Genomic DNA, 25940 nt, shown 5'->3' with positions numbered 1-25940 from the left:
AAATATGAGGTAAATATTTTTCTCAGTAGAATTTAATATTGTACAGACAGTAACGATTTCAACGTATGTACAAAGTTCATTATACATAACATGTACATAAATGTGTAATTATTACATTAGTTCCTTAAAATGTACTTAGTGAAATCAACAAGTACTCATTTATCCACACACATAATTTTGGCCTTTCGCTTTTTTCAGCCCTAGTCATACTTATAATAATAAATATTAATTGACTAAAAACCTTATAATGAAAGTACTTAAAAATTTGTATATAGGTTTTATTTAAGTGGAAGGCCAAAATATGCATAACATACATTCCCAAGAGATATTTTCGTGTCATACATAAAAATAGTTTTTTTAAAATCTTACTCCATATGTCTATAATCACTGTATTTCTATAATGTCTTGTTCCCTTCACATTTTACATCACTCATTTATATTTACAACTCGTTAATATATCAAATATTATCCACATTGCTATACATTTATACCAACTACTTTCCATTCACCTTTATATATAGTTTTTAAAAGATTATGTTGAAACTGAAGCACTGAAGTTTTAACAATTGATTTAATATATTAATAAATGGCAGAAATGTTGCAATATGTATTTATGATACAACTGTTGATTGTTGTAAGTAAAATGATTATTATTCACGATGATACTATAAAAATGAATGTCATAATAATTAAATGAATTATACTTAAAATATTTGTAATAATATGCTCAATAATTATTTTTGTGCTATGCTTAATAAATCAAAGGAATGAATTAATCAAACTTCAAATCTAATATTGTATGTGTACATACATAAGTAATATATATTCAAGAACTGAATAAGAATAATTCAAAATAGACTTTCCAGAAATACAATTCAATTTGTTTGAGGCATGCATTGAGGTATAAACATAAACAGAATAATCTTTAAAAGAAGAGGAAAAGAAATGAATTATATAAAATAAGATTTGTATATCGTTGGAAAAAGTTAATGACAGTAAAAGTGTATTTGTGAAAATACATATATTTTGAAATTATTTGTATCTTCTCATTTTATAAAAATAAGAATAACGATAGCGATTGAATTATGAATTCGAAATATGATGCACATATTGTTGACTCATAATCATCCAATTTTAACATGTTTATATATAATTTTGTGTGTGTGTGTGAGTGTGTATTGTTTAATAACGTTTTCATATCGTACGGAATATTTCATGGCAAAACCGGTGGTATAAAACATTTCGTTGAATAACAAATTAAGAAAGCAATAATCTTTCTTCAAATTTAGGTCTGTTTCTAGTGAACATATTGCATATTATGTCACTGGAAGCCAATTATTTTAGTAATTTTTTTTTATCTTCCACATATTAATTAACAATATTAAAGTCGAAACAAAGCTGCAGGAATTGTACAGCAATTTATTAAAAGCATTTAAATTATTTCTCCTGTAAGGATCATATTGAATTACATAAATAGAGTTCTTAACAACAAAGAACACGATTTTGTTGGAAAATAGAATCACAAGATAGAAAGATCGATTTTGTTATATTTATCAGTTTGTAAGAATCTTCTAAAGATTACATTGTTGTATCATTATTGATATGGTGCTATAATCAATAGAAATAGATTTAAGAAAATATTTAAATAAAATTTGGTGAACTATGAAAACAAATTTGAGGAAATAACAGTATACAAGAGAAATGTATGAAATATGTTCATATGTAACTTCTATAGATATAACAAAAGTAACTACATGATTTTTTATGATTAGTACATAAATAACAGAAATATGTAATTATATTGTTGAAGCATCTTGTTAACTTATGTTTTGACAACACCAACGAACAAACCAACTCGATGTTTATATTTTTAAGGACTGATTCTCAAGGATGGATACATGAACTAATTGAAATCTATGAATACCAAGGCACCACTTGAGTGTTATAATTTGTTCCTTGGCTTTATCAAGAGACAAGTATTGAATGATTGCTTTATTGGTATAATTCGAAAATTCCAAAATACAATCAAATTTTGTGTAATATAAATAATGTTATTATAAATACTTTCTTATGTTCTCAATTTGTTTCATTGAATAGAGCAGCACTGTCAATAAGATTCAAAAAATGTTTCTTTAGATATTCCTTACCATGTTTATGCATAAAATTATTGAAATCAGTCTATTTGATGTAATCACGTATTAGTAGAGCTGTGATTATGTATGTTTACACTAACTTGTGGAATGAGAGGGGATGCGAGTGGTTTAGGTGTAGAAGATTCAGGAATTGGAATTGAAACTGCAGGAGGAACTGGAGAGTGTTTCTTAGCTCGATCTTGTTGCCATGGCTTTGCATGATCTTTACTTAGCCTTTCACTTAAGGCTTTTAATGCTATTTGCCTGAAACAGTCAACACAGTGGGAAGTGTAAAAAAAATAATAGTAGAAAAAAAAGTTTCATAATATGTAACAGGTATATGATATAAAAATATGCAACAAACCTTCTCCTATCGCTGTCATGTGGATCAATACCAGGGAGATTTATAACCAATCCAGGGGGAGCATTGGACATGTCGAATCTTCTAACTACTTTTCTACATAATCCAATGCGTACGAAAAATCCATGTATAGTATTACTTACAAGTGCTATTGGTGGTTGTAATACATTGGGGAAGAAGCTATAAGAAAGATTATTGTTATAGAACAAATAAAGACGTAAACTGATTCAAAATACGTAGAGATATAATTTACCTTGCAAATGCAAAATTATCTGCCATATCACCGCGTGTACCATTATTATGTTTTTGATAAAATCTAAGGTATATCCATGATATTAATAAACCACTGAGGAACATAGTTGGATTAGTGCCTTCTAATAATCCAAACAGCCACAATGATACTCCTAGAAACCATACCATTAATGGTATGTTTCTATTTGTAATTTTTCCAATCGGTGTTTTAACTAAAATATGATCTGGCATTATTTGTTTCACAGCTACTGCAACTCCTAAAATAAAATATAAATAATGATATTACTTAACTGAGTAATTTGAGTAACTTAAATATAATGATGTACACATAGATCTGTGAATAGTACATGTTAGCATAAAAAATGAGAAAGTATATATTGAATAACAACACAAAACCATCAATAAAAACTGTCAATTTATAAAAACCATACCTGCAATATATCCAGTTAATCCATGAATGTGTATACCAAATAGTAAATCCGGATCGCTGGTACACATATACAAAAATAAATAAAATAAAGCTGACAGCACAGCGACGCCAAAATTAACTACCGCGAAGAAAGTCATCATTTCCATTGCGCCCCATAGTGGTTCGATCAATTTGCCACAAAGTCCTACTGTGACAATATCCACGCATAATTCCCAAAAATGTATCTCAAGGAAACAAAAAGTGAACGCTGTCCAGATCCAAAAGGCTGGAGGCAGTAAGTAACCTGGTGTCACACTCAGAAGACGTATCGCTTCCGACGAAAAAGAGAGACAATAGGAAAACAAGACTACAATGCATATAAATTTCACACTGGTACTGGTATTTCCTAAAAGGGCAGCGAATTGTTGCCTCAGATAGGGAATATTTCTACCCAGGCCCTTTATCGCTGCCATTTCTACCGAGCAGCCCCCTTAACCTCTTTGGAGAACCACTTGCGTTGGTTGCGACTTGACGTTTGCTACAGGTTTATCAAATCCACGTTCACGCTTTGTTCCATAGATTCGCCAATATGGTGTGAGTTATGACTTACTTGATTCAAAAATATAAATCGCACATATTTTCGAACATGATAAATGTAAATACATAAACCGAATGTACCTGCAATACCTTGAAAAAGGTACTTGTCATTGTAAGTATTGTGTATATCCATGTAGCGAATCGTTCATTATTGTGATACTAAAATCTAATTAATGAATTGAAAGTGATTGATCAGTTATATTTAATTGAATAATCAACACTTAAATATATTAATGGATATTTTGAAATACCATCGCGTATTTTTGTAAATACTCGCTCGAAGTTACCTTCTAACATGTGTTGGTAACAGTGTTTTGTTTTTCGTCGATCAGTTATTAATGTTCGACATTTTTTTAATTTTTTGGTGAATTGTTGAAAATTGGAACAGCCATTAATTCATGTTATCCTTGAAGTGAAATTATCGAAACGGTTAGATGCTAAATCATTTTTGGATATGCGAAATTTTTTATTCAGCGTAACTATGCGCTGAACATTTATAATCTCGCACTCGAAGCGGCAAATGGAACGAACCTCAATTATAAGGAAATATTTTATCATCGTGCATTGTGGATATTAATTCAGATTAAAATCTCTGTAGTATGCATTGTTCAGTACCCTAAGAAGGAACTTTTTCGAGTGATAAATGCCTGGAGTTTGTCCGCGCTGTAATCGCGAGGTTTACTTCGCAGAAGAAAAATTAGCTCTTGGCAAAGTTTGGCACACGTTCTGCTTTTCTTGTCGTTAGTATTGCTTTCTTGATAAATGCCATTTGACTGATTCATACTCTTTGAATGTTTCTCCCTATTTGATTCGTATTCACGGATGATAAACTTTTGCAACTCCCTAGGTAACTGTCGAAAACTACTCAATAGCTGTAACGTGGTGACGCATCTTGATGAATTATTCTGCAAGAGTTGTTACGTTCGTCAATCCCATTCAGCAAATGATTATAAAACTATATCGAAAATTCGTTCACCTACAAACTCAATTAAAAATTCATTGAATCGTTCTTGCGGAATTGAAAGTTCGATCGGTAATACCACATTCGGCAGAAAACGACATTACCAATCCGACGCGCTCAGACTTCGCGGTGGAGGCAGTGAAGGTGGAGAGGCATACGTGTGTTTTGATGAAGAGAAAAAGCATTTCTTAGAAAACGAATGTGCTAATTTGAGTATTACCAACTCGATGTCAACGCTCTGTGATCCTCCACCTAGTCCTACTGCTATAACTACATGGTACAATCGGCAGCATTCGAAATTTCGCAGGTTCAAACTTATTATTTCTACAAAAACCGTCCTACGAAAATGTTGTCATCGAATGCAGATTTCTGGACGACTTTATTCCCCATTTTCCTCTGCCTAATATTTCTACCTTCCGTCGTTAATTATTTTGTAAATATTCGTATGTTATTCAGTTCTGGATTAGTCAATTTGTATTTTCATTCTACAGGTGTTCCAGTTACAGTTCGATTCAAATAGTAGCTCTAGATTAAATAATACCTTTTCCGTGGTTATGTTTGAAATTCACCGATATTAATCCTGCTTTCATTTGAACAGTACGTCTTTGGAGTCGCAGAAGAATAATATCACGAAAGATTGTCGATTCGATGCTCAGCAAGACATCGATCTATCTGAGTTAAATCCGCTACTTTGTAATAATGAAATCGACATTGCAGAGACTCAGCTAAGGTATGGAACATTTCTTGAATCTTTTCGCATTCAACATTAGGGTATAAGCTAAACCGATAAAGTCAAATCATTCTCGGGCCAATATTTAATCTTTTAGGTACGGCGGAATTCTGCGCGATGCTATTTCTCTGGACGGCAGAGTCTGATATGTACTGAACAGAGTCTGATACTGTATATTCTGTCTGTATATGTATACAGGGCGTCCCAAAAATGTCTCGCAATCCGAAAGTGGCGGGTTCCTCAGGCGATTTGAAGCAACTTTTTCCTTTACAAAAATTTTCTCCGAGGCACCGTTAACAAGTTATTAACGAAAAACAGTGACCAATGAGAGGCGAGCTCGGCTGGCGCGAGGCGATCGAGCCAATGAGCGGAACTGGGCTTCGCGCGCTGGTTGGCTGGGCCGCCTCGCGTCAGCCGTACTCGATTCTTATTGGTCACTGTTTTTCGTTAATAACTCGTTAACGGTGCCTCGGAGAACATTTTTGTAAAGGAAGAAGTTGCTTCAATTGATCCGAGGAACCCGCCATTTCCGGATTGCGAGACATTTTTGGGACGCCCTGTAGACTGTTGTAAATCGATGTGAAGACAAAAGAAGTGTGAAACAATGCATATGAAGACGATTATTTGGTTCAAACGATGAGCGAGTGAGCTACTAGAGCAAGCCACTATAGTGGCGCGTCGTCCAGAGAGATGACATCCGCGAAAACCACTATAGTGGCGTGTCGTTCTGAAAGATGACATTCGCGAAAGCCACTATAGTGGCGCGTCGTTCCTAAAAGATTAAGTCTAAACGCGGAAATGATTCGATGTCGTTGCGTTTCACATAAGAGTCATAGAGTCGAGATTACAGATTAGAATAGGCAGATCATGTTATTTTTACGCTAATCAAATGGTCTCTATTATTTTTTTTTTGCATTCGAATTTTCAGTACGGCTGAAAGTTCAGCAATATAAAGTTTTCTAAGCGTAGACATTTCCAGCACAGACAAAACTCGAATGCCATCAACCAACTGGAATAATAAAATTAACAAATCCGCTCCTGCTTGCGAATTTAGCGCCAATAACGTCATTATTCCGTCAAGACGAAAATTTACGTATCCGCCGGTACCGCCGCCTCGCAATCCGCTGCCTTCCCGACGACGAGTCTCGTTCTGCGACGTCGTCTTCGGGGATACACGCGGAAACAGCCAGAATTCTATGACGAATATGCAGGATGTTCGCCGTAGGTTTTGTAGCAATAATGACAGTAACGAGGAATATCGTAGTTCATACGACATTTGGCAAGCGGACGATCCGGTCGGTAAAAATGACGGCGGGTACGAAAATGTTAATGTAAGTCGAACGGAGGAGACTGGCAGAATGCATTTTGAAAAAAGCGCCGCGGAGTGTTGCGACGACGACGACGACGACGACGAGGCGTTAAACAAATGCAATGACACCGAGAAGAATCCCGGACAGAGTCGAACAATGAATGAAAAAGACGACGAGTCCTCGAGAGAAGACTCGATGACCTACCAAAATTGTCTCACTTCAACGAATGGACAGGATGATAATGAACGTCTGCGAGGAGGTTGCGGGGGATCATGCACGCCATGTGGACCTCGACCTAAAGTCTCCTGCGGCGTGGTGAAGGTGGTAGAAGCTACCTGCCTTTGCGGAAGAAGTAATTATGAAAAGTATTATTCCATATACAGGGTGGACAACATAATTTGATCGCTTGAATCTTTAATCTTTCATGGTAAATAAGGATCTAAAGGAGAAAATTGTATTGAAAACATTCCAATGAAAGTAATATTTTCAAAATTCCGAGGTCATCGGTAAGAACGGATAGTTTTATCAGCATGGCTAAGATCAATCCGAAACCTGTTGCTTAAATTTTTCACAAACATTCCTGAATTTTTCCTACTCAATATCATATGGAGGTAATCGAATTGGCCTTGATCTCAGCTATTGTAACATAGTGACGAAATATCATTTAAATAAACATCGACGAGCGTGTAATCTGGAAAATATGACCTTCATATTAATTTTTTGTTTCCGTTTACAGTAAACATTCCTGCATTTTGGTATTTAATATCGGTAATTTGTACCAAAGGACAGCGTAGGAGAATTTGTGAACATTAATGCAATTAGTTAGCGCTTATTAAAATTATTACGATAGATATTCTGACGGATTACTTGTTGCCAGGAGCATAGATCAAAACCATAGCTTATAAAGTAAGACATGATTTTAATTCTTCAGGAGAACCGGAATCATGTCGCACCGTCACTTCCTGTTCAAGCTGTTCATCGCCGTGTAACGAACGACGGAGCTGCTGTCCACCACCAATCTGCAAGAAAACGATTGTTAGATGTCGTCCATCGTGTACCGAGTCTCAGGGTTGCGGCAACGGTGGATGTTGCGGAGGTGGATGTCGCGGTGGTTGTGGAAAACCCGGGCAGACCTGTCTACCGGCGAGATCTTGCACGACTCCATGCCAACCGTGTTCACCTTGTTCCCCATCACGCTCTTGTCCCCCGCAATCATCTTGTTCTTGTAGAAAATGCTCACCTTGTTGCCCCAGCACTGGGGGCAGTACGAATTGTTGCAGCCGGTATGAGACTATTTCCGCTAAAGCCGCTAATTTATAAGATATCTGGATAAAGAAAAATTATGCAGTTATCCGAGTATCTTATGAATTCAAAATCGCCTAAATGCACCGTTGATATCATTGTTTCTCATAAGACTATTTTTAGCCCATGTAGATCCAAAAGTCCCGTATGTCGATCGAGTCGTAGAAGATGCAGTACCGACAGAGCAGATTGTAATGAGGGTGGTTGCTGCCGACCGAAAGTTATTTGCGAGTGTTTGGGAGGCGGTCTTGATTGCCAGCGCTGTGGGCGAAAGGTGTACCAGGCTGAAATGCAGGTAATTTGAAGTAATTAAATAGTTATATAATTTTCTATTAATCGACGCTTATCGGTATCTGAGAATGCTTTATTTACTGACTTAGAACATTGTTCGTAAAGAAATATTTACAAAACATATGTTTGTATCTTGATATTTATTCAAGATGGTGTCTGGTATACCCTATCACAATATATGCTTCAGTTGCAATTGCTGTAGGAAGCCGTTGGAGCCGTTAACGTATCAGGAAAATTGCGGAGAAATTTACTGTAAACGTTAGTTTGCAATCTATACAATGTTACTCTTTTGAACCATAAAATTCTTGTCTATGATATATATCGATGGTTACTATTAAGTAAAATAGTCTTCGACGCTTGGAGTTCCTACATCAATCTTATTTCAGTTTCTTTTGAATATTTAGAATGTTATGTCCGAAATTTTGGACCACAGGGATACGGGTATGGAGTGGGACCAGGAACGTTGCAAACTCCGATGTGAATCCATAAAGTGAACGTTAAACAGTGAGCAAGCTAAACTCATTCAAATCTCTTGCAATTACTTATGATCTTGTTTTCTTTACTTTTTTTCTTCATTTTTCTAAGACATATTCTAAACTATAAACAACATTTGTAACAACTTTTCTAAGACGTATTCTAAAATATAATTTATTAATACAATAGCGGACGCTCTCTCTTGAAAAGCTTCTTCTTTCGAACTTCTACGTCTAATAATTTAATGTTAACTAACGGGAGCAATGTCGTTTATGGAACAATGTAATTTTTATTACAACCACAGGGCATTTGTTAGAAGTTGAAAATTTTCCAATTAAGTTTGTTCCATCCATTTCATTAAAAAGTTTCATTTTCTTACTGTCATCATAGTTCCCTAAAATCCACTCGCTAGAAACACTCGCGCCCTTTCTTTCCGCTCTACTTTCCCGTTACAATGTCTTACTCGAAAGGCGTGCAGATTGCGAACCTGACGAAATAAGAAGCAGAAAAAGACTATTAAAAATAACAGGAAATTATGAAATTTCTTGCGCAAAGAAAGTCCACGTCCGACTACAAAAAGCGAGGAAACAAGAAGCTTGAGCTACCGAGACTTCAAACAATAACAGTGATTTGAGAGGCCGAGCCATAATAAAATCTCGAGGAAACTCTTAAGACTGGAAAATATCTTCCCAATAATCTTTCTATCCAATCTACTCAACGTGTGACACGATATTATAGTACCAGTGGTTAAAATTATGAAAACTTCTGAATTTCGTCACACTTGTTCCATTCGAAATTCAAATTGGATCTACAATGTTGATCCAGTGTTGAAACTGATTCGTTCAACTACTTCTTTTCGTGCAGCCAGACTTTATTTGGTCTAATAAGTAGACTGTGTCATCAATTGGTAGAATTAGCAACCAAGTTCATTCTTTCTTAGTTGTTTTAACAGATTTAATATAATATATTGACACTTTTAAATTATTCAATCTTTTCTATTTTTAATTGCATTTACCCAATTTTGCTATAAATGCATAAAATCCACAGTTTACTAATAAGAATGTTCAACATTAAACGTAACGCAGCCAATCATATAAAACCGATTACATATTCTTCATTTCATGATTATTGAAATTACAAAGATGCTTTCATGGAAAATTATTGAATTTATTCAAGCACATGTTACAATAAAAGGGCAATATGCATCACTTAATTTTAGTTCTCGATACGATTAGTGTCACTTTAGTGTTTAGTGTTAATACAGTACATCCGAGAAAATGACTAATTTTAACTCGGTAGCGAAGCCATGAGAACTACACCTTCCTCAAAATTGTGTCAGATCATCGTAGTTTCCAGAGACAATCCCGAAACAGAATCGGCAGAACGTTTGCGCCCGTTCAATATGTCCCGGATTCGCGAAGAGATATTCGCAGGGAATAAAGACACGCGCGGTTACGATCGTACTTCGCGAAGTAGGTGGGTGGAGGTTGAAATAAGACGAGAGCTGGTTGTTTTATTGGTAAAAATGAAGATGGGGAGAATGGTAGAACAGTCCGGGGATCCCGTGAAATACAGAGAGAACGAAAGGAGAAGGAGAGAGACCGAGGTACCGCGGTCGAGAGAGGGGACGGTAAAAGATGGAGGAAGAAAGAGTGAGTGGTTGGTTTATTGAGTCTTTCCTCTTAGTGGATTGCGGAACGCGGAACGTACACGGCACCGGTGGGTAGAGGGACGTTTATATAGCTTTCAAGCGCAGAAGCTTAATCTAATTTCAAATATAAATCTGTTTTCTCCCCTTTTCTCTCTTTCTCCCGTCCGTTCTCTTTCCGCCTTCGCTTCCACCCTCGACCCCCATCCATATAGCGGCGTGCTCGCCGGCTTACATTATCCGCCCGGCTACGAATAATCTCTCCTTCGGGTCTGCCTATTAACGTTACGAGACACGCCGATTTCCTCCAGTTTTACGAATCGTCGTCGACCCGCTGCATGCTCCGGTTCAGAAGTGGGAAACGTAATCTACATCCCGGCGTAAATACTTGCTGCGTGACGACACTTGCAATCAGTGTCCACGGTTTAATATTTTAGATGCTTGGCCTGAAGACACTTCATTTAACTCCTTGCACGCGGAGTAGTTCAAACTAAGGCTTCGAATAAGATATATAAAATGTAATAACGTTGGCAATAGTTACTCTATTTAAGTAGAACTTGGTAGAACATCGCGTTGGTACTGATTGTGCCACAATTATCAGCAGCCTTGTTATGTCCTTTGCCCCAGTTTATGTAAAATACCAGTTTCATATATTTTTTAACTATTTCTGGACGATATTTTTAACGCTGTTTTTCTTTGAATTTTAGATCATGTGTCGAAGATTTATCTAGTAAGAAAAGTGAACCATACGTTCTGATCGTCTGGTACGTACGTAAGAAAAAAAAATTGCAATTTGTGTAACCATTTCATGGTCGACAATTAAACAAATCCGTCGTCGTCGTCTATTATTGTCGTTGAAGACTGGTGTCGGTCCGGTGTCAGTGAAGTCTGTCGTTGGTCGATGTTGTAGCCGGTGAATTGTGGTTGTCAATGAAATCTGTGTCAGTGATTTCTACGATACCTGAAGTGTACAAAGGACTACTTAATTATTTCAAAAACTTTTATATTTAGCTTAATGCAGAATTGTGCGAATGCTTATCGTATTTACTATGATCCGAAGATTGGTGCATCTTATTAGAGATATCATTTCACGATGAAATTTTGAATATTTTAATATATACGTAGAAACGATTAATTCAGTGAAAGTCGAAATCGAACTGTGCTCTGTCACAAGTTGGGTTCCAACCATGAATGAAGCATCGGTGGAAAGATCGGCGATTTCGTGACGTAACGCGAAATTCGCCCAAGGCAAGCGCCGTGATTTTTTGATACACGGTGCAGTAACGTGGATGCACCTGCGGTCAGGAAATCGAGAAAATATCTCCTCGGTTCGGCGATCGGTTCGCTCGGTCTTTTGTGCGCGCCGCTTACTCCGAACGGTATGAAAATCAATTATTTCGTTAATTCGTGCGTTACATTGGCTGTCACGGAGCCATCACTGTGAACGACAGCGGCCCAAGGCACTATTTTTCAATTTCCAATGTCGCCCTACCTTTTCGAACGTATTTCCGTCTGATACGCCGCCGCTGCCGCCGCCATTTTGCGTCCTGATCCCGGACTCGAAGTACCTTTTGTACCCCGTTAGGATTTCCGTCCAATGAACGCTACCCCATCGTCTTATTCATCGATTCGTTTTAATTTAATTAGTCTTTCAATAAACCTTGCAAATCGTTTCGTTCTTCGACACCTCTTAACACTTTATGTGCCGGCAGTTTTCTAATAATTATCTCAAACTTGAAGATCAACAGTCGAGAGTTTCTCAAAAAATTGTTCAATTGATCAATTATCGAACTTCTTTTAGATGCAACTCTATTATTGTAAAGTCTATTAACAAGTTTCCAGTAAATAAAGTGTTAAGAAAATCCGAAAAATTAAATACTTTTGAGTTCGGATGATAAATTGCATTGTTATTTCTCAAATTCTCCTCATATCTTTAGAATATTGATTTCGATTGTATTATTAAATATCTTGCATTAATTACTAGTAATCGCAATTACGTTATAAATCTCGCATCAAGTGTTTTTGTATGTTCAATGGAATTCCTCGCGCGATTTGTCTTTATAACAGTAATTTTTATCAACTTTTGTAAAGCGTGATAATTGATTATTATTTAGACGTGTCGAACGGATTACGGGAGTACTATGGGAGCATCATGATGGCGAGGAACGAGGGTAGTGGTGTCCCACGACGGTGACGTGTTACGTGAAATTTTCGTACGTTGAAATTAATATCTCCCATTTGTCAATTGCCGATACGTTTTCGTCGTACAATGAAAACTGACTAAAAAGGGGGCCGTACACAAATGTTAGACCCCAAAACGTTCCCTAAACATTGTCACAACACAGCTAGGCAACGGGGGCATTCATCGAGATCATATTAAAGGTGATCCTACTTGTAGCCTGTTATAAATTGGCTGGTTTTGTGGAGCGAGCAGGTAGAGCAATTCCCCGATCGTTCCGATCAATGGAAACACGAGTTCGACGTTTATTAATAACAGCATAATGCGAGAGCGTGGCTCGAGTTGTCTGTGGATTATTTATGCGACTTGGAAATAAGTTGTAGAACTTTCAATTCTTCGTTGCCACTTTGTAGAAGAAACTCGTCCATTATTTTTGCAAATTGCCACATTCTTCATTAAAGTTTGTCGTTTGAAACATAACTTCATTACAATCGCATATTATAATGTAGCAAATGTTAGAACGAAATGAAGACACGCAAGAATAAATACGTAATTGCAAAATTGTTGTCGCAACAGACAAGTTCAAATAAAATGTTAGATCACATACAATCATGCGTTGCAATGCGACTGAATTACACAAAACTCTAAAATTTTCATAATTAATAGATCGCGAATTTTAATGCAAAATAAGAATTGCTGACATGAATGGCAAGAAACTGTATCCACATAGAAACTTTCTCTTAATAAGCTGAGACTGATACATTGGTATTCTTAAATACTTGTAATTTGTTTACTGGATTTAATAGCGCCTACAAAATATAAGTATAAAATTCACATTCTAGTAATTAGTTTATTGAAAAATAAAGTCGACAGAAAGCAGCCCAGTTGTAAGCGCAAAAGATACTACGCTGACTGTTGGAGTTACATCGCAAAGTAGTTTACAGAAACTTTTGTTCAATCGAGAACGATAAAGGACAAAGGGCGCGTCCTGCTTAGTTCTATTTAAAAAATATTATCTGAAAGGCGTCAGAGAATAAAGCGGTCTGTTGACGCGAAAAATGAATAATTGCGTGCAGAGCTCGTAGGGTAACAGTGATTTTATCCAGCGTGTCTAATTGGTGGACATGTGGACGCGACCGTGGAGAATCCCCCGCACGCGTTTCAAATGGAGCCCAGTTCATTCAGTATTCCAGACCTAGAAAGGGTTCGAGTCCTGGCTCCCATCTAACTATTTAAAGTCTCGGTATTAATCGGCCATAAACGTTTTGACCGTCCGCTGAAACGTCCATTACTTCTCGCAATAACTCCGCAGAAATACCTCGGTCCGTGACTTTTATGTATTAGTTAGCCGCTAACAACAAAATCATATTAAATGCTGCTATTTCAGTTTTACTGTTGGAACTACCCAGCGGAAGAAGTAAGCTTTAACCTCTTGATCTTTCGTCTCTTCTCACAGAAAATGTGGACGTAAAATTTTTCTTTTGCTTTTAGGCAATTATTAACCAGTCAGCTGATGCCATCTCTTTGAAAAGTGTGCAAGTTATCGTATATGTTTGATTTTCTTCGTAACTTGTTTAAATACGACACTTTTATAAAATATATAATTTAATAAAGAGTATCAAACTATACATCCTTTTTAGCCAGTTAGCTGCTTTCGACGAGTGTACTTGTCATTAAGAAATGGCAACAATTTATCTTATGACTCGCCAAAAACAGCTAAGTAGTTAAGAATAAAGAAATACCAATTAGTGTGTTCTTTAAGTTCTTTAATATCCTCCTCCTAATCACGTTGTTGTGACTTTAATGAAGCATGTGAAAGTTTAACTTCGATGTCTCATACTGATATATTTATTTATACATTTTTATAAATTTATTCATTTTTAAAGCTTATAACACACATCAGAGTAAATTCAAATTTTCTAAATATTGTATAAACTCGTCGTTAATTTCTGTCTATATATTGCACCCCTAAACGCACTGGTTCTAAGCTACACATCAATCATCTTAAAGCATAAAGTATTAAAGCTTAAAAAAGTATAGTAACGTAAAGTAAAGTTAAAGTATAAAAGTGTTGGATTTTAGAGAGTTAAACTACAATCAGAAGACAGTGAAATAGCAATACAGTAAATTCTCCCTAATTGACCCTCAGCTTCTACACAAAAATGGACAATTTGAGAAGAGGAAATACGATTATTCGATCTTTTTATAATTATCGATTGTCAACAACTATAAAAACGAGCCGCAAGGCTCGAATAATCGTACCTCCTCTTCCCAAATTGTCCATTTTTGCATACAAGCTGAGGGTCAATCAGGGAGAATTTACTGTATTTGATCTCTGGGCCCGAAACGGGCCCGAATCTAGCGCGAGTGTTAGTTAGGGGCTCGCCGAAACGCGAGAAAAATCGCGAACGAGTCACCTGGCCGTGTTTCCACCTAGGTAGACGCAAACACCGAAGTGTTTGGAGAGCAAAAGACGGGGTAAAAAGTGTAGGAAAAGGGTGGCTACCCCTTTCGGTGATCCGCGGACGGTAACTGGGCGTAACCCCCGAAATCATCTTACAAGTGTGCGCGCACGGATCGCACGAGGGTCGGGAGAGGATAAAACGTGGCTGATTTATTTATCGAATCATAAATTACCGGGGTTACAATGCGGCGCGGCATGCAAAAGCGGTGCGCGCGCGCGTTTCCTCCTTTCTCTCCTCCTCGGTGCCGGCGAATCGAAAACGCGGCGAAGGACCGAGGGCGTACACGTAACGCGTGTTTGCGTTGCGTGCTCGACCGGAAACACGATTTATACGATGCAAATTAAATGTGTACGGTACACACGGGGCCAACGTTCGACGCGCGCAAAAACCCCCGTTCGGGAATCCATCGTTATTATGATCGCTTTCATTACCGATTCGTCCTTCGTTCCGATCGTTCTCCAGACACGTCCACAGTCCGTACTCAATCGGACAACCTTCGGGATGTCTCCGTACACTGAAGAGTAACTGCAAAGATCGTCCGCTTTTGGTCCCTCGATCGACTCGATGATAGCTTACGATGAAACGTTAATCACTATAAATTTTCAAGTTGTGCTAACAATTAGTTTCTGAGATATGGGTGGTCGAAGAAGTCAAAACTCATTCACACGTTAGCCCGTAGGCTTTGATGTATTCATTAAATTTCAGTCGATTTTGATTTTTTGGTATGGTGATCGATACGTTGCATATATTAGGACCGGTTATCCGTATTCCGCGATATTGACCATATCCCAGAAACCATGTAATTGTCATAACGTGGCTGCAGCAGCGAACAATTCCGGTTGGATTTTCGCATGTGCTGAAATACCCTGTAATAGATTCTCGTCCGGTTTTCGACTATTGGATTTATGTAAAAGTCCTTACATCGGAGCGTATGGGCTAACGCGTGAATGAATTTTGATCAGAAACTAATCGCCGGCTCAACTTGAAAATTTATAGTGATTAATGGACTGCGTATTTTATGTATTTATGACAACAGTGGATAGATGCAATATCAAAGTGTGAAAATATTGGAAGAATTTAAGAACACCGTTGTGCCATTGTTAACTTATCGTAATTATTAATAGAAAAAATGAATTCCTATTTAATTTCTGTTTCTTGCAGTTGACTTAACAAATTTTTATTTTGCATAAAGATTTACTAGCACGAACTATTTGTTGGTTTATAAGCACAGATGTTACCGTATGTAATAATTTTTTTTATTTAATTTATTTAATGTCGCATCTGCTTAATAGAAATTACCGACCACTTTTGGGATAACATTTGTAGGGTTATATGTACACGATAGTTTTGCATTACATTTTTACATTATTTCCTTAATTTAAGCTTCTAAAGTTACTATATAATTTCGCTAAACAATTTGGTTTCTTCTACATATGACATAACTTTTGCTGTTTGTTTGGTATACAATAATGATTTCACACGGAACAGGATAAATTTAATATGACATAAAAAAAATGTAAGGACATGCAAATATACATACTATAAGTTTAATTTATCATACTTAAATTTTATACATTGAACATATGAGTGAAGTTGCAAAATATTATAAAAAAGAGGAAGGAGGAGGTTCATCAATTCTAGTTTTATTGTATTTCCCCGCGTTCGTTGTAGAACTTTGATTTAATGAAAAAATCTATTATTTATTTATTAGTAGACTGCTGATCTTTTTATGGAAATACTTAGTTTTGTACGATATTTTACAAAAAATAGAGTTAAAGGAAAGTTTTCTTCCTCGGCTAACAAATTACTCATTTCGAAATTGCGGATCTTTATGAAAAATTATCGGTTTCATGCCTTATTTTACAAAAATTTGAATGAAAGAAAAATTATCTTCGTTGATTAACAGATTACTCGATATTAGACTGTAGATTTTAACGGAAATTCTCGGTCTCATTTTACAAAAATTGGATTTGAAGATCAATTTTCTGCGTTGACTGAAAAACTGGTCATTATTTGATCGCGGATTTTATGAAACTGCGATATATATATATATTATTATATATTATTTTTAACTTACTACAATTACACTAGAACTTCATTTACACGAATTTTGCGGGTGGCAACCAGAGTTATATAATACGAGTTTCAGATGATAACAGTACTTAAATCTTTACGAATCTGAGAACAATAATTTGGTAAATCGTGAAGAACTATCTTTGAAAGAATAAAAGTAACAACTGCATTCATTAATATACTGTATTTGTTAATATTAATAAGTAGATACATAATGCATGTTTTATTAAGTGTAAACAAAGTTACAAAATTAATCATTTTAAATTCAAATTTTTCGACTCATGCAACAATAAACTTTGACTCATTTTGAAGCTTGAAGCTTCTGCTTTCACTATTCATCATTCATTTTTCCCTAACTTGCCGAAGTTTATTGCCGATTAATGCATTTTAATGCATTTATTGCAGACTAATGCATAACTCTAATCCTATTCATTATGTTTTTACCAAACCTATGCGAAAATTGTCCTGTTCTAACGTAAATTTCTCCTAAAAAGGTAGCATTATCGGTCGTTGCATTCTTGAACAATTCTGTGCATTTATCGGAAAAATGAAAGACATAAGAATCGGATCGCGTTACATCGACGTACAAATTTAATTTCACGGAAAGATCTGCAATCTGTCAATAACCTTAAAACAAACTTCATGAAGTGTAAAAAGATTGTTAACACTCCGTTACTGATCAAAAGCAATCCACAGCTCCGACTCTGTTGCTCTAACAACAAAAATAAAAATCGTCCCAGGCTACTCGTTTGTAAAGATTTGTGTGGCAACGCCAATGATCTGTAAATAGTTTCGACGTCGCCGACAACACGAATTGGCTCTTACGTGTCATGATTGTCCAACGCTAGCCGATCATGAATATTCACACCATTATACATTTGTTTATCGGTGCGCGCGTCGGTGCACCGCGATGTATGCAAATAGTAAGAAAACAAATTCATTTCGAAATCGTAAATGGCGTGTACGCGTTCCCGGCCGGCGGCGCGATCGGGGGTTTTCGAAAAAACTGGAGGTAAGCGAGGCTGAAAATGAAAATGATCGACGAGCAACGGTGGATCCGAGTTTTCCTAACGTGGTAAGCGTAATTAATTGATCGCCGGGGAGTATCGAGCGTATCCTGCACTGACAGGCAATTGTGGCGAAGTAGCGATCAAAGGCGAGCGTCTCGCAGCCGGCTCTCACATGTGAACGTTTAATCTTCATTTAAGGGAAATCCGGTTTACGCTCTGTTCAGAAATTAGTCGACAAAGAACCGCGCGCTTGCGTAATTATACACGGTAATTAATAATTAATATCGCGGCGGGGGCAAAGCCCTCGAAACAATCGTCTATCTTCGCTGCTTGTACCATTAAAAAGCCGATCGAATTACTCTTATTATTAGACTGCGGATTTTTATGCGAGATAACAATGGTTGCATGAAACAGGAACTGCATCGACATTTATATCTTCTCTCATCGCTGGACCGCGGATCTTCGCGAAAAATAAAAATTATCTATGCGTCGTTTGTAACAAGGAGGAAACGAATAAAAATTGATTTTCATTCCGAACGGTTTTAATCGTTTGATAATAATCTAACAACATTGTTAAATTTATCCTCTGCATTTACTGTTTTGTATATTCCACCTAGCCAGTTTGATCGTAAGTATCGTAGTATGCATTATCTACTCGCAGCTTTCTAATAGCCTGTTTAAAAGCGAACATCGACGGTTCAGGATTTCTTCAGATATTGTCCAAGAGCGACATCAATTTCGTCACTTGTTTGGATTATTATAACGTAACAACTTCTTCTGATACTGTTATTTAAAACAAAATGATCGAGCTTCATTTGTATACCAGTTGATGAAGTGCTCATAGCTTGAATAAATTGCGAATAATGAAGTTGGGTTCTCAAAATCTGACGATATTCTCTGTCTCGAATATCTTTGTTTTGTATTTCACCGTCTTTGTCATAAGTGCATAAAATCCGCAGTTTTGGTATTATACTAACAATTAGATTGGCAAGTGAAAGACTTAACGATATTCATATCTCGAACAGATAAAGCATGTGTGTACTTGTTAAAATAATATTCGCAAACTTTGTACGAAATTATACATAATATAATTTATGTTATATAAATTCTTTATCGTTTAAATACATACATTGTATATATGAATAAATCAATCTAAGAATATCTACATATAACATTATTGTAAAATTTAGTGAAGATGAAATGTAGCACTGTAACATAATAATTGTTTTATGATTCGTACACTAACCTTTCCTGGATGAATTCTGATAATCGAACTGTCTACACAGTTTAGTACCAGCCAGATTAAAATAATACATTCCAGGTTCTTGATTTTATTATAATCACTGAAATTACAAAGATGTTTTTGTGAGAAATTAATAAATTCACTTGTTTGTATACATATTATTAGATTGCGGATCTTCATGCACTTACGATTTGTACGATTATAATAACAAAACTTAATGGCATTTCTAGTTTAGTTTTACTACAAAAATTAATAGTTTTTCTAGTTTAGTTTTACTACGGTATATCTTCTAATCAGCAAAATAGATTGCTCTTCCAATTGAATCTTCAAAAAATACAATGTGCAAATAAAAAATAAGACGTCGCATAAAAATCGACAGTACATTCGAATGTACTAATCAGAAAATATAATTAGTTGGTAGTAGTATCATCCTTATGCAAAATGAAAAGTTTCTGCATCAATTGCAAGAGATATCCAATAATTTTAATCAAATCACAATAACCTATCAGTATCCTTAATCCCAATAACCTGTCGCAATCATTTGATGGTTTTCTATTTCGTATTTCATCTTCATTTCATCTTCTTATTTCGTATTTCAGTAACAGGAACATAAAATCCGCAATCCAATCAGAATTATCATATCCAGCAGATGTAACTCTTTGAAACTGTTGTGAAAAACGTTCGAATCGATTCTATCCTAATCGACGATAAGGGCCGGGAGAATGATTGTTAGTTATTTTGACGAACATAAAAGCGATCGTTCCATATCGACGGGGAAACAATATAGTTTTCTATGGACCCGTGGCGTATTACCGCGTGCAGTGAAACTCTCCCACGGATTTAACGCGCCAGAGGCCCCATAAGACGATTCGATTTTGATACCTGGGTATACGCCGCGATCGATTCTTGCAAAGGAGAAATAAATAGGCGAGTAAAAACCCGGCCGAAAAATTTACGAGCGGCCCCGGCATGTTATGTGTGATCGGGTGCGGAATCGGTCCCGATTTCCCTTGGCATTTTTATTATTTTCTGATTGGATGTTTACGAGGACGGATGAATGAGAGCGTAGTTTATGGGACAAGTATGGCTTTTAGATTAGGTATAGGTGACGCTTTTGCAAAATGTATACGTTCACTGTTTATGGCCGAACAGATCATTCGTGCCCATTAACTGCCTGTTTGCGGCGGCCGATCGGCTTTCGACCGACCCATTATGTGGACGATGGCGTCCGCGAATTAAATCTTTCATCTATGCACTTGCTGTGTTGCATTTGTAGCCAATATTCTTCATTATGCTAGATTGCTACAGAATCGGCGCGGAACTCGCAGTATTGCGAGCACATTCGGGCAAACATTTATTCGGATAGGAGATCAAGACTAACGAATCAAATTCCCGACGTTATCGAATAAATATTCAATCGAATAACAATTTATCCAGATAACAATTGATCCGAATAAGAATTTATTCGAATAAGGAATTAAAATTCGGGAAACAATCGATTTTAATAATAATGATAAAATATAAAGTGCCATTTTCATAATTTATTAATAAATTCTGCGATGTTAATTTTTATGATTAAATTTCTTCAAATGTTGTAACGGTTAGTTTTTGTTATTTTCGGATAAATTGATCATTCATGCATAACTAAATAGATTTTCTGCGCGTGCAAAAGTAACTATCGTAGATTCGACGATCTATTTTTACAATACGTGCGTTCGCTCGATTAGTATCGTCGTTCGTGTTGTTCTAAAAGAAAAAACGATCAGTAAGCAAATACGCTTAATAATTCGCGCTTTTTCTAGATCACCATGTACGGCGATCGTACTCTAATCTCTCTGAATAACTGGAAAAAACAGGGAACAACTCGCAACCAGTAGCCCATACGTTGTACTATGAAAAAGAGGGGCAGCGAAGGGGGTGGTTTGCGTGGGGCGGAGGGGGTTTCGGTAGGTGGTTGGTCGCATGGAATGGAAAGAGAGACGAAGAAAGAGAAACAAAATAAAATCAGAACGGTGTCATATGCGCCTGCTTGCATGATAAATGTAGCGATTTAAAATCGAAATTTCTCTTTTCGTGTGCACGAGCCCCGACGTTTGACTAATGGTCCCGCATTAACTATTGGAGCATTATAGGAACCGGGCAACGTTGAAATTTTGAAAAATACATTCGCCCCGACATGAGATTAATATTTTGTAGCTTTATCTGCTCGGCTGAGCCCGCGGTAGCTCCGCGGGCCCGTGTCGGCGCCGTTAATGATAATCACCGCGGGCATCCATCCAACGGTTTTTCTCGGTTCCCCGAGTACCTGGAATTTCCACGGAGACCGAGGGGGGAAAACAACCTAATTATCACCGACCGCCGTAAAAAAATATAAGTAATAAGCGATTAAAACTGCGCGGGAGTCGCGATAATTGTACAGTGGCCGAAGTAATGATAGGTTCGTCTCATTTTTCTGATTTGACAGCGTATTTTACGTAACATTTCTGTTTTTTTGTTATTAGTAGGTGATTTGTCAAAATGCATATAGTGAAACGCATAATTATTCAAAAATAATATCATTTCTATGAATATGGTTATTTGATGAATGTTACAAAAATTTGGAAATTTTGTGCGAAATAAATATTGGCACACTCAATAAATTTGCATTTGTATTTAAAAAATGATTGCAAATACAATCAGAAATTAATTAATTACGAGGAAACCTTCATTTTAGTTGGTCCTTTATCGTTCTTGATTTAAATAATTATGTAAAATACATTGTAACGAACCACCTATTAGTAACATGAAACAGAAATGTTATCTCAATCATGCTGTTATACAACATAAATACACCTCAAATATACACCACAATGTTTGATTTGTATCTTGGATAGTTGCTAAATTTATACAATGTGGAACTGAAAGTTGTAGACAAAATTTAGAATATCACACAATCTTCAGAAATAAATTCGTTATGCTTACTAGTAGACTGCGGATTTGAAACAATTATGACGAAAATGGATAAATAGAATATAGAATGGCAAGATCGTTAGAAGAATTCAGGGATATCATATTATTGATGAGTATTTGGTATAGTACTGTGTGTTGCTTATTATCTAGTAGAGTTATCATTTATTAAAGTTATTCAGGATAGAAATCAATTTTTATTCAATTCCTGATTCTTGCGATTAATACAGAAACTATTTTAATCTTATCTACGCAATTGTGAGTCTGTATTAAACTGTTTTAGGATTATTAAGAATTATTATTAGGATTATTAAACTGTTCTCAGGATCGAATGTTTCAAAATTGATTACTAGACTGTGAATCTCTATGCATTTGTGCATATTAAAAGAGATGAATTATGTTATTATTTTATTTTATATAAGAAATTTTGCCATTCCTCGAATTTTATATAAACATCTATGAAGATTGCACGAAGCTATCGAGGACTGAAAGTAGCTGTGAAAAATATAAAATAGTTGAAAGCACCATCAGATTATGGTTGCATCTTGAACGTCGTATAACGATCGTCCTCGAGGGGTTAGGTATTAAGGAAGGCGTAGCATCGTATGAAATACATTAGCTAAAAATGTCCTGGCATTGTCGTGCTCGCGGAAGCCACCCCTTTTTGGGTGGTGAAATTCAACTCGGCAACAGTAGAAAGAAGAGTATCAAGACCACCCGTACGAAACGAGTCCGGGTTGACACCTAGGTCACCTAGCCACCCTATCTATTGTGAATGGATAGGGGTGGGTTTGCCCAATGGACTGTGCTTTACCGAGCGTAAAATATCCCCATTCTTTAACCCATAATACTTGCCGCGTTCGCCGAGCACCACTCCTTTATTCCATACAAAGTACAAACGGCACCGTAAAACGTGAGCCCACGGCGACTCGAAGGCGAATACGAAAGATCCTTCGTGCTCGAGGAAATTCGGTCTAATGACAGGGTTAATATCGCACGCTTAAAACAGAGATATGATCGTTATTAAAGTATAACATGATGCTTATTTTATCCTGCACATTAAACTATTCTTCGTTAATTTTGCCGATGTAACAAAATGTGCCAAGACAACTTCGTTTCGTTCAAAGCAAAGAATATTATGATTCATATTCCTGTTTTCAAATATTGAAGGTCATAAACATTAATTGCGTTTCTTAACAATTTTAATGAGTTCAAAGTGGTGCTACAGTACCTTTAAATTCTACTGTTTCGTGTTTGATTATTCATTGTTTCATAAGAACATGGAATTTGCAATCTACTAATAAAAGAACGGAATTACGTATTTGAAATCTCCATGACGAGACTCTTACGTTGATTAGCATTACTTCGTTAATAATTTCCTTCATTAATAAAACAAGGAGATATCTGTTTCCTATATGCCTTCGTTTATTTTCACTCCTAGATTTAATAACAGAAAAATAACTGATAACAGAAAAATCAAATTTTTGTTCAATTTAGAAGAAATAAAAATATTCATCTTCATCACGAGCCTGATTGATTGTTACGCTTTACCAGCTTTAAACATTTAAGCAGTCACTTACATCAGAATCGAACCGGAATTAAAGCACCTGTAATTGTACGGCAAATCGCAGAGCGATTATTGCCTTCTGGCAATAAAGTGGCCAGGTGATGCGTGGAATTGAGCAGCGAAAGAAAACGCGCGCCATTCGACTGGATCAATGAACGCGAAGATACTGAATTTCTTTTTCGGCGAATATTAAAATGAAAGTGAAACAGAAGTTCCGCCATGGTAGACGGTGAGGATTGTTTGAGCGACAGGTTGGGTCGATGGGGTGGCTCGTGGCAGAATAAGGACAGAGTCAGAGGGGCAGATGGAGGCAGCGAAGTGCGGATGGAGTCCCCGTGACAGAATGATAATAATCCCTTCGCCGTTTTCTTTCATTTCCCTTTATTATCATATTATTAAAAAAATCCGGCGTGAAATGTTATTAAAATCGTTTAAACGTCGCGTGCCACGGGCACCGGCATTGTCCTTTAATTTAATAATATTAAGCGAGAACTTTCCGAGGGGGGGATGTGGAACGTGGGATGGGACGGGATGAAACGTGGTCACCCTCTCAGCCCCGCACTGAGATCTTTCGTAATGCGCCGCGACCGCACGTACTATTATTCCTTCCAGCTTTTTTCTTTGTTATCGAGCCATATATCTTTGATCCGCCGACCGTGAAATGGACGGTCCAGATTTGGCCGACAACAGACGATAAATCTAGCGATTAGTAAATAATTATTAGACTGCAGATTCCATGCATTTATGAAGACAATCGTTAAGTAAAATACAAAGCAGAGAAAACGGTAGAAGAAGTGAAAAATATAGTTATTTTAATGTCAGCTTATTAAAATCATTGTAAGTAGTACATTATTTTTATCGAACCATATTGTCAGCATATTAAAATCATTGTACGAAGTATATAATTTTTATCGAACCTTTCGTTTCTTTTAATTGATGCAAATAATTTTTATTGTATATAGAGAGACCCAGTTTAAAAATTACTGCGCAAAGGAAAATATTCGATCGAGTGAATACGATTGTTGAACAAATAATTTGTGAGGGTTGATTCGAAACGAAAATTTGTATTGCAAATACAAAGCACAACATAAATAACTATTTTCAATACATGTACTTATATCTGTGACGTGAAAAATAAATCTTAAAATATTATTTCATACAAATCAGAGTATTTGGTTAACTATTTTCAATACTTCTTCATAATGTCTTTATCAAATATTCTATTCATTCGCGCAATTTTACTATGAATGCATAAAATCTGCAGAGTCCGGTAATTAGATGAAACATCGCGTCAAAATAATCGCTAAAAATCGTAATTATTTTTCGTAAAAATATTTGATAGAAGCCTGAACTACTTAAAAATCTGCAGTCCACGTATTGATCACGGTGCCGTTGTGTTAAATGTCAGCGAACCAGGTGCGCAAAGTCGTTTGCGAAACAATCGATCGAACGGTCCTCAGGTTGGATCTTTGAAGAATACAGGACAGGCCCGGCGACGTCGAAGTAGAACGAATCAACGTCATTAACGCCGGCCGACTTGAATGCGACGGATGTGCATCGAGGCGCAACGATCCGGGCCCCGGATTGCACATTCATTCATCTAATGACAAATAGATCCCGACCTTTTCGGAGGCCGCCGAATACGCACGCAGCCGTCCGCAGACTTGTTTTGCATACATAGAGAGCGACGCCATTAAATTCGTATTACCATTTAAGGGCGAACGAAGAACCTTGCACGCCTCTTTGCCTTGACGACCGGCGTTTAACAGCGATCATGGTCCCCGTGTCGATTTTATCTTCGCCGGTCGTTCAGAAATTCATGGCACAGACTTTGCCCGCGTTTACCAAAATAAATAGAACAGTGCCGGGCCGCACAATAGCATGGCAAACGATTCTTTTTTTTTCTGCCGGGAAATCGAAGTTCTTTTATTCATTATCGAGAACTTCCGATTTGTTTTTTTGTTTTATTTATTGGACTGTCGCATGTCGC

At 36.6% G+C, this 25940-nt stretch overlaps 2 protein-coding genes across 6 annotated transcripts; one reads left to right on the top strand and one right to left on the bottom strand.

Annotated features, from left to right (window-relative positions):
- Window positions 1-14: 14 nt before the first annotated feature.
- On the bottom strand, window positions 15-3627 carry LOC117222471 (transmembrane protein 115). The gene is made up of 4 exons (XM_033474187.2): window positions 3177-3627; window positions 2747-3002; window positions 2497-2673; window positions 15-2396 (listed from the first exon to the last, which is right to left on the bottom strand). Exons 1-4 carry the CDS (start codon window positions 3625-3627, stop codon window positions 2192-2194), a joined length of 1089 nt encoding a protein of 362 aa, XP_033330078.1. The 3' UTR covers window positions 15-2191.
- A 446-nt stretch (window positions 3628-4073) lies between these two features.
- On the top strand, window positions 4074-9007 carry LOC117222470 (uncharacterized). Of its 5 annotated transcripts, none has more exons than XM_033474186.2 (8): window positions 4074-4491; window positions 4599-5019; window positions 5311-5442; window positions 6818-7104; window positions 7684-8035; window positions 8178-8349; window positions 8495-8603; window positions 8750-9007. In XM_033474186.2, the coding sequence occupies exons 1-8, from the start codon at window positions 4395-4397 to the stop codon at window positions 8824-8826; spliced, it is 1647 nt and encodes a 548-aa protein (XP_033330077.2). In that variant the 5' UTR covers window positions 4074-4394; the 3' UTR covers window positions 8827-9007. The 5 variants fall into 5 exon arrangements, with proteins under 5 accessions (XP_033330077.2, XP_033330073.2, XP_033330072.2 ...); XM_033474182.2 differs by having other exon boundaries at window positions 4171-4491; window positions 6497-7104; XM_033474181.2 differs by having other exon boundaries at window positions 4171-4491; window positions 6422-7104; window positions 8187-8349.
- The last annotated feature ends 16933 nt before the right edge of the window (window positions 9008-25940 follow it).

Source organism: Megalopta genalis, chromosome 5 (assembly GCF_051020955.1).
Source record: "Megalopta genalis isolate 19385.01 chromosome 5, iyMegGena1_principal, whole genome shotgun sequence".
Taxonomy (NCBI): Eukaryota; Metazoa; Arthropoda; class Insecta; order Hymenoptera; family Halictidae; genus Megalopta; species Megalopta genalis.
This window is presented reverse-complemented; position numbering and strand designations above follow the sequence as displayed.

What these genes read in the sequence shown, in the direction of transcription:
- LOC117222471 (XM_033474187.2), bottom strand. Translation starts at nt 3,627, where the DNA reads ATGGCAGCGATAAAGGGCCTGGGTAGAAATATTCCCTATCTGAGGCAA. An exon ending in GATAATTTTGCATTTGCAAG is followed by an intron (nt 2,674 to 2,746) that starts GTAAATTATATC and finishes TCTTTCTTATAG; the next exon opens with CTTCTTCCCCAATGTATTAC. An exon ending in CATGACAGCGATAGGAGAAG is followed by an intron (nt 2,397 to 2,496) that starts GTTTGTTGCATA and finishes TGACTGTTTCAG; the next exon opens with GCAAATAGCATTAAAAGCCT.
- LOC117222470 (XM_033474180.2), top strand. Translation starts at nt 4,395, where the DNA reads ATGCCTGGAGTTTGTCCGCGCTGTAATCGCGAGGTTTACTTCGCAGAA. An exon ending in CAGCATTCGAAATTTCGCAG is followed by an intron (nt 5,020 to 5,310) that starts GTTCAAACTTAT and finishes TCATTTGAACAG; the next exon opens with TACGTCTTTGGAGTCGCAGA. An exon ending in ATTGCAGAGACTCAGCTAAG is followed by an intron (nt 5,443 to 6,421) that starts GTATGGAACATT and finishes AGACATTTCCAG; the next exon opens with CACAGACAAAACTCGAATGC.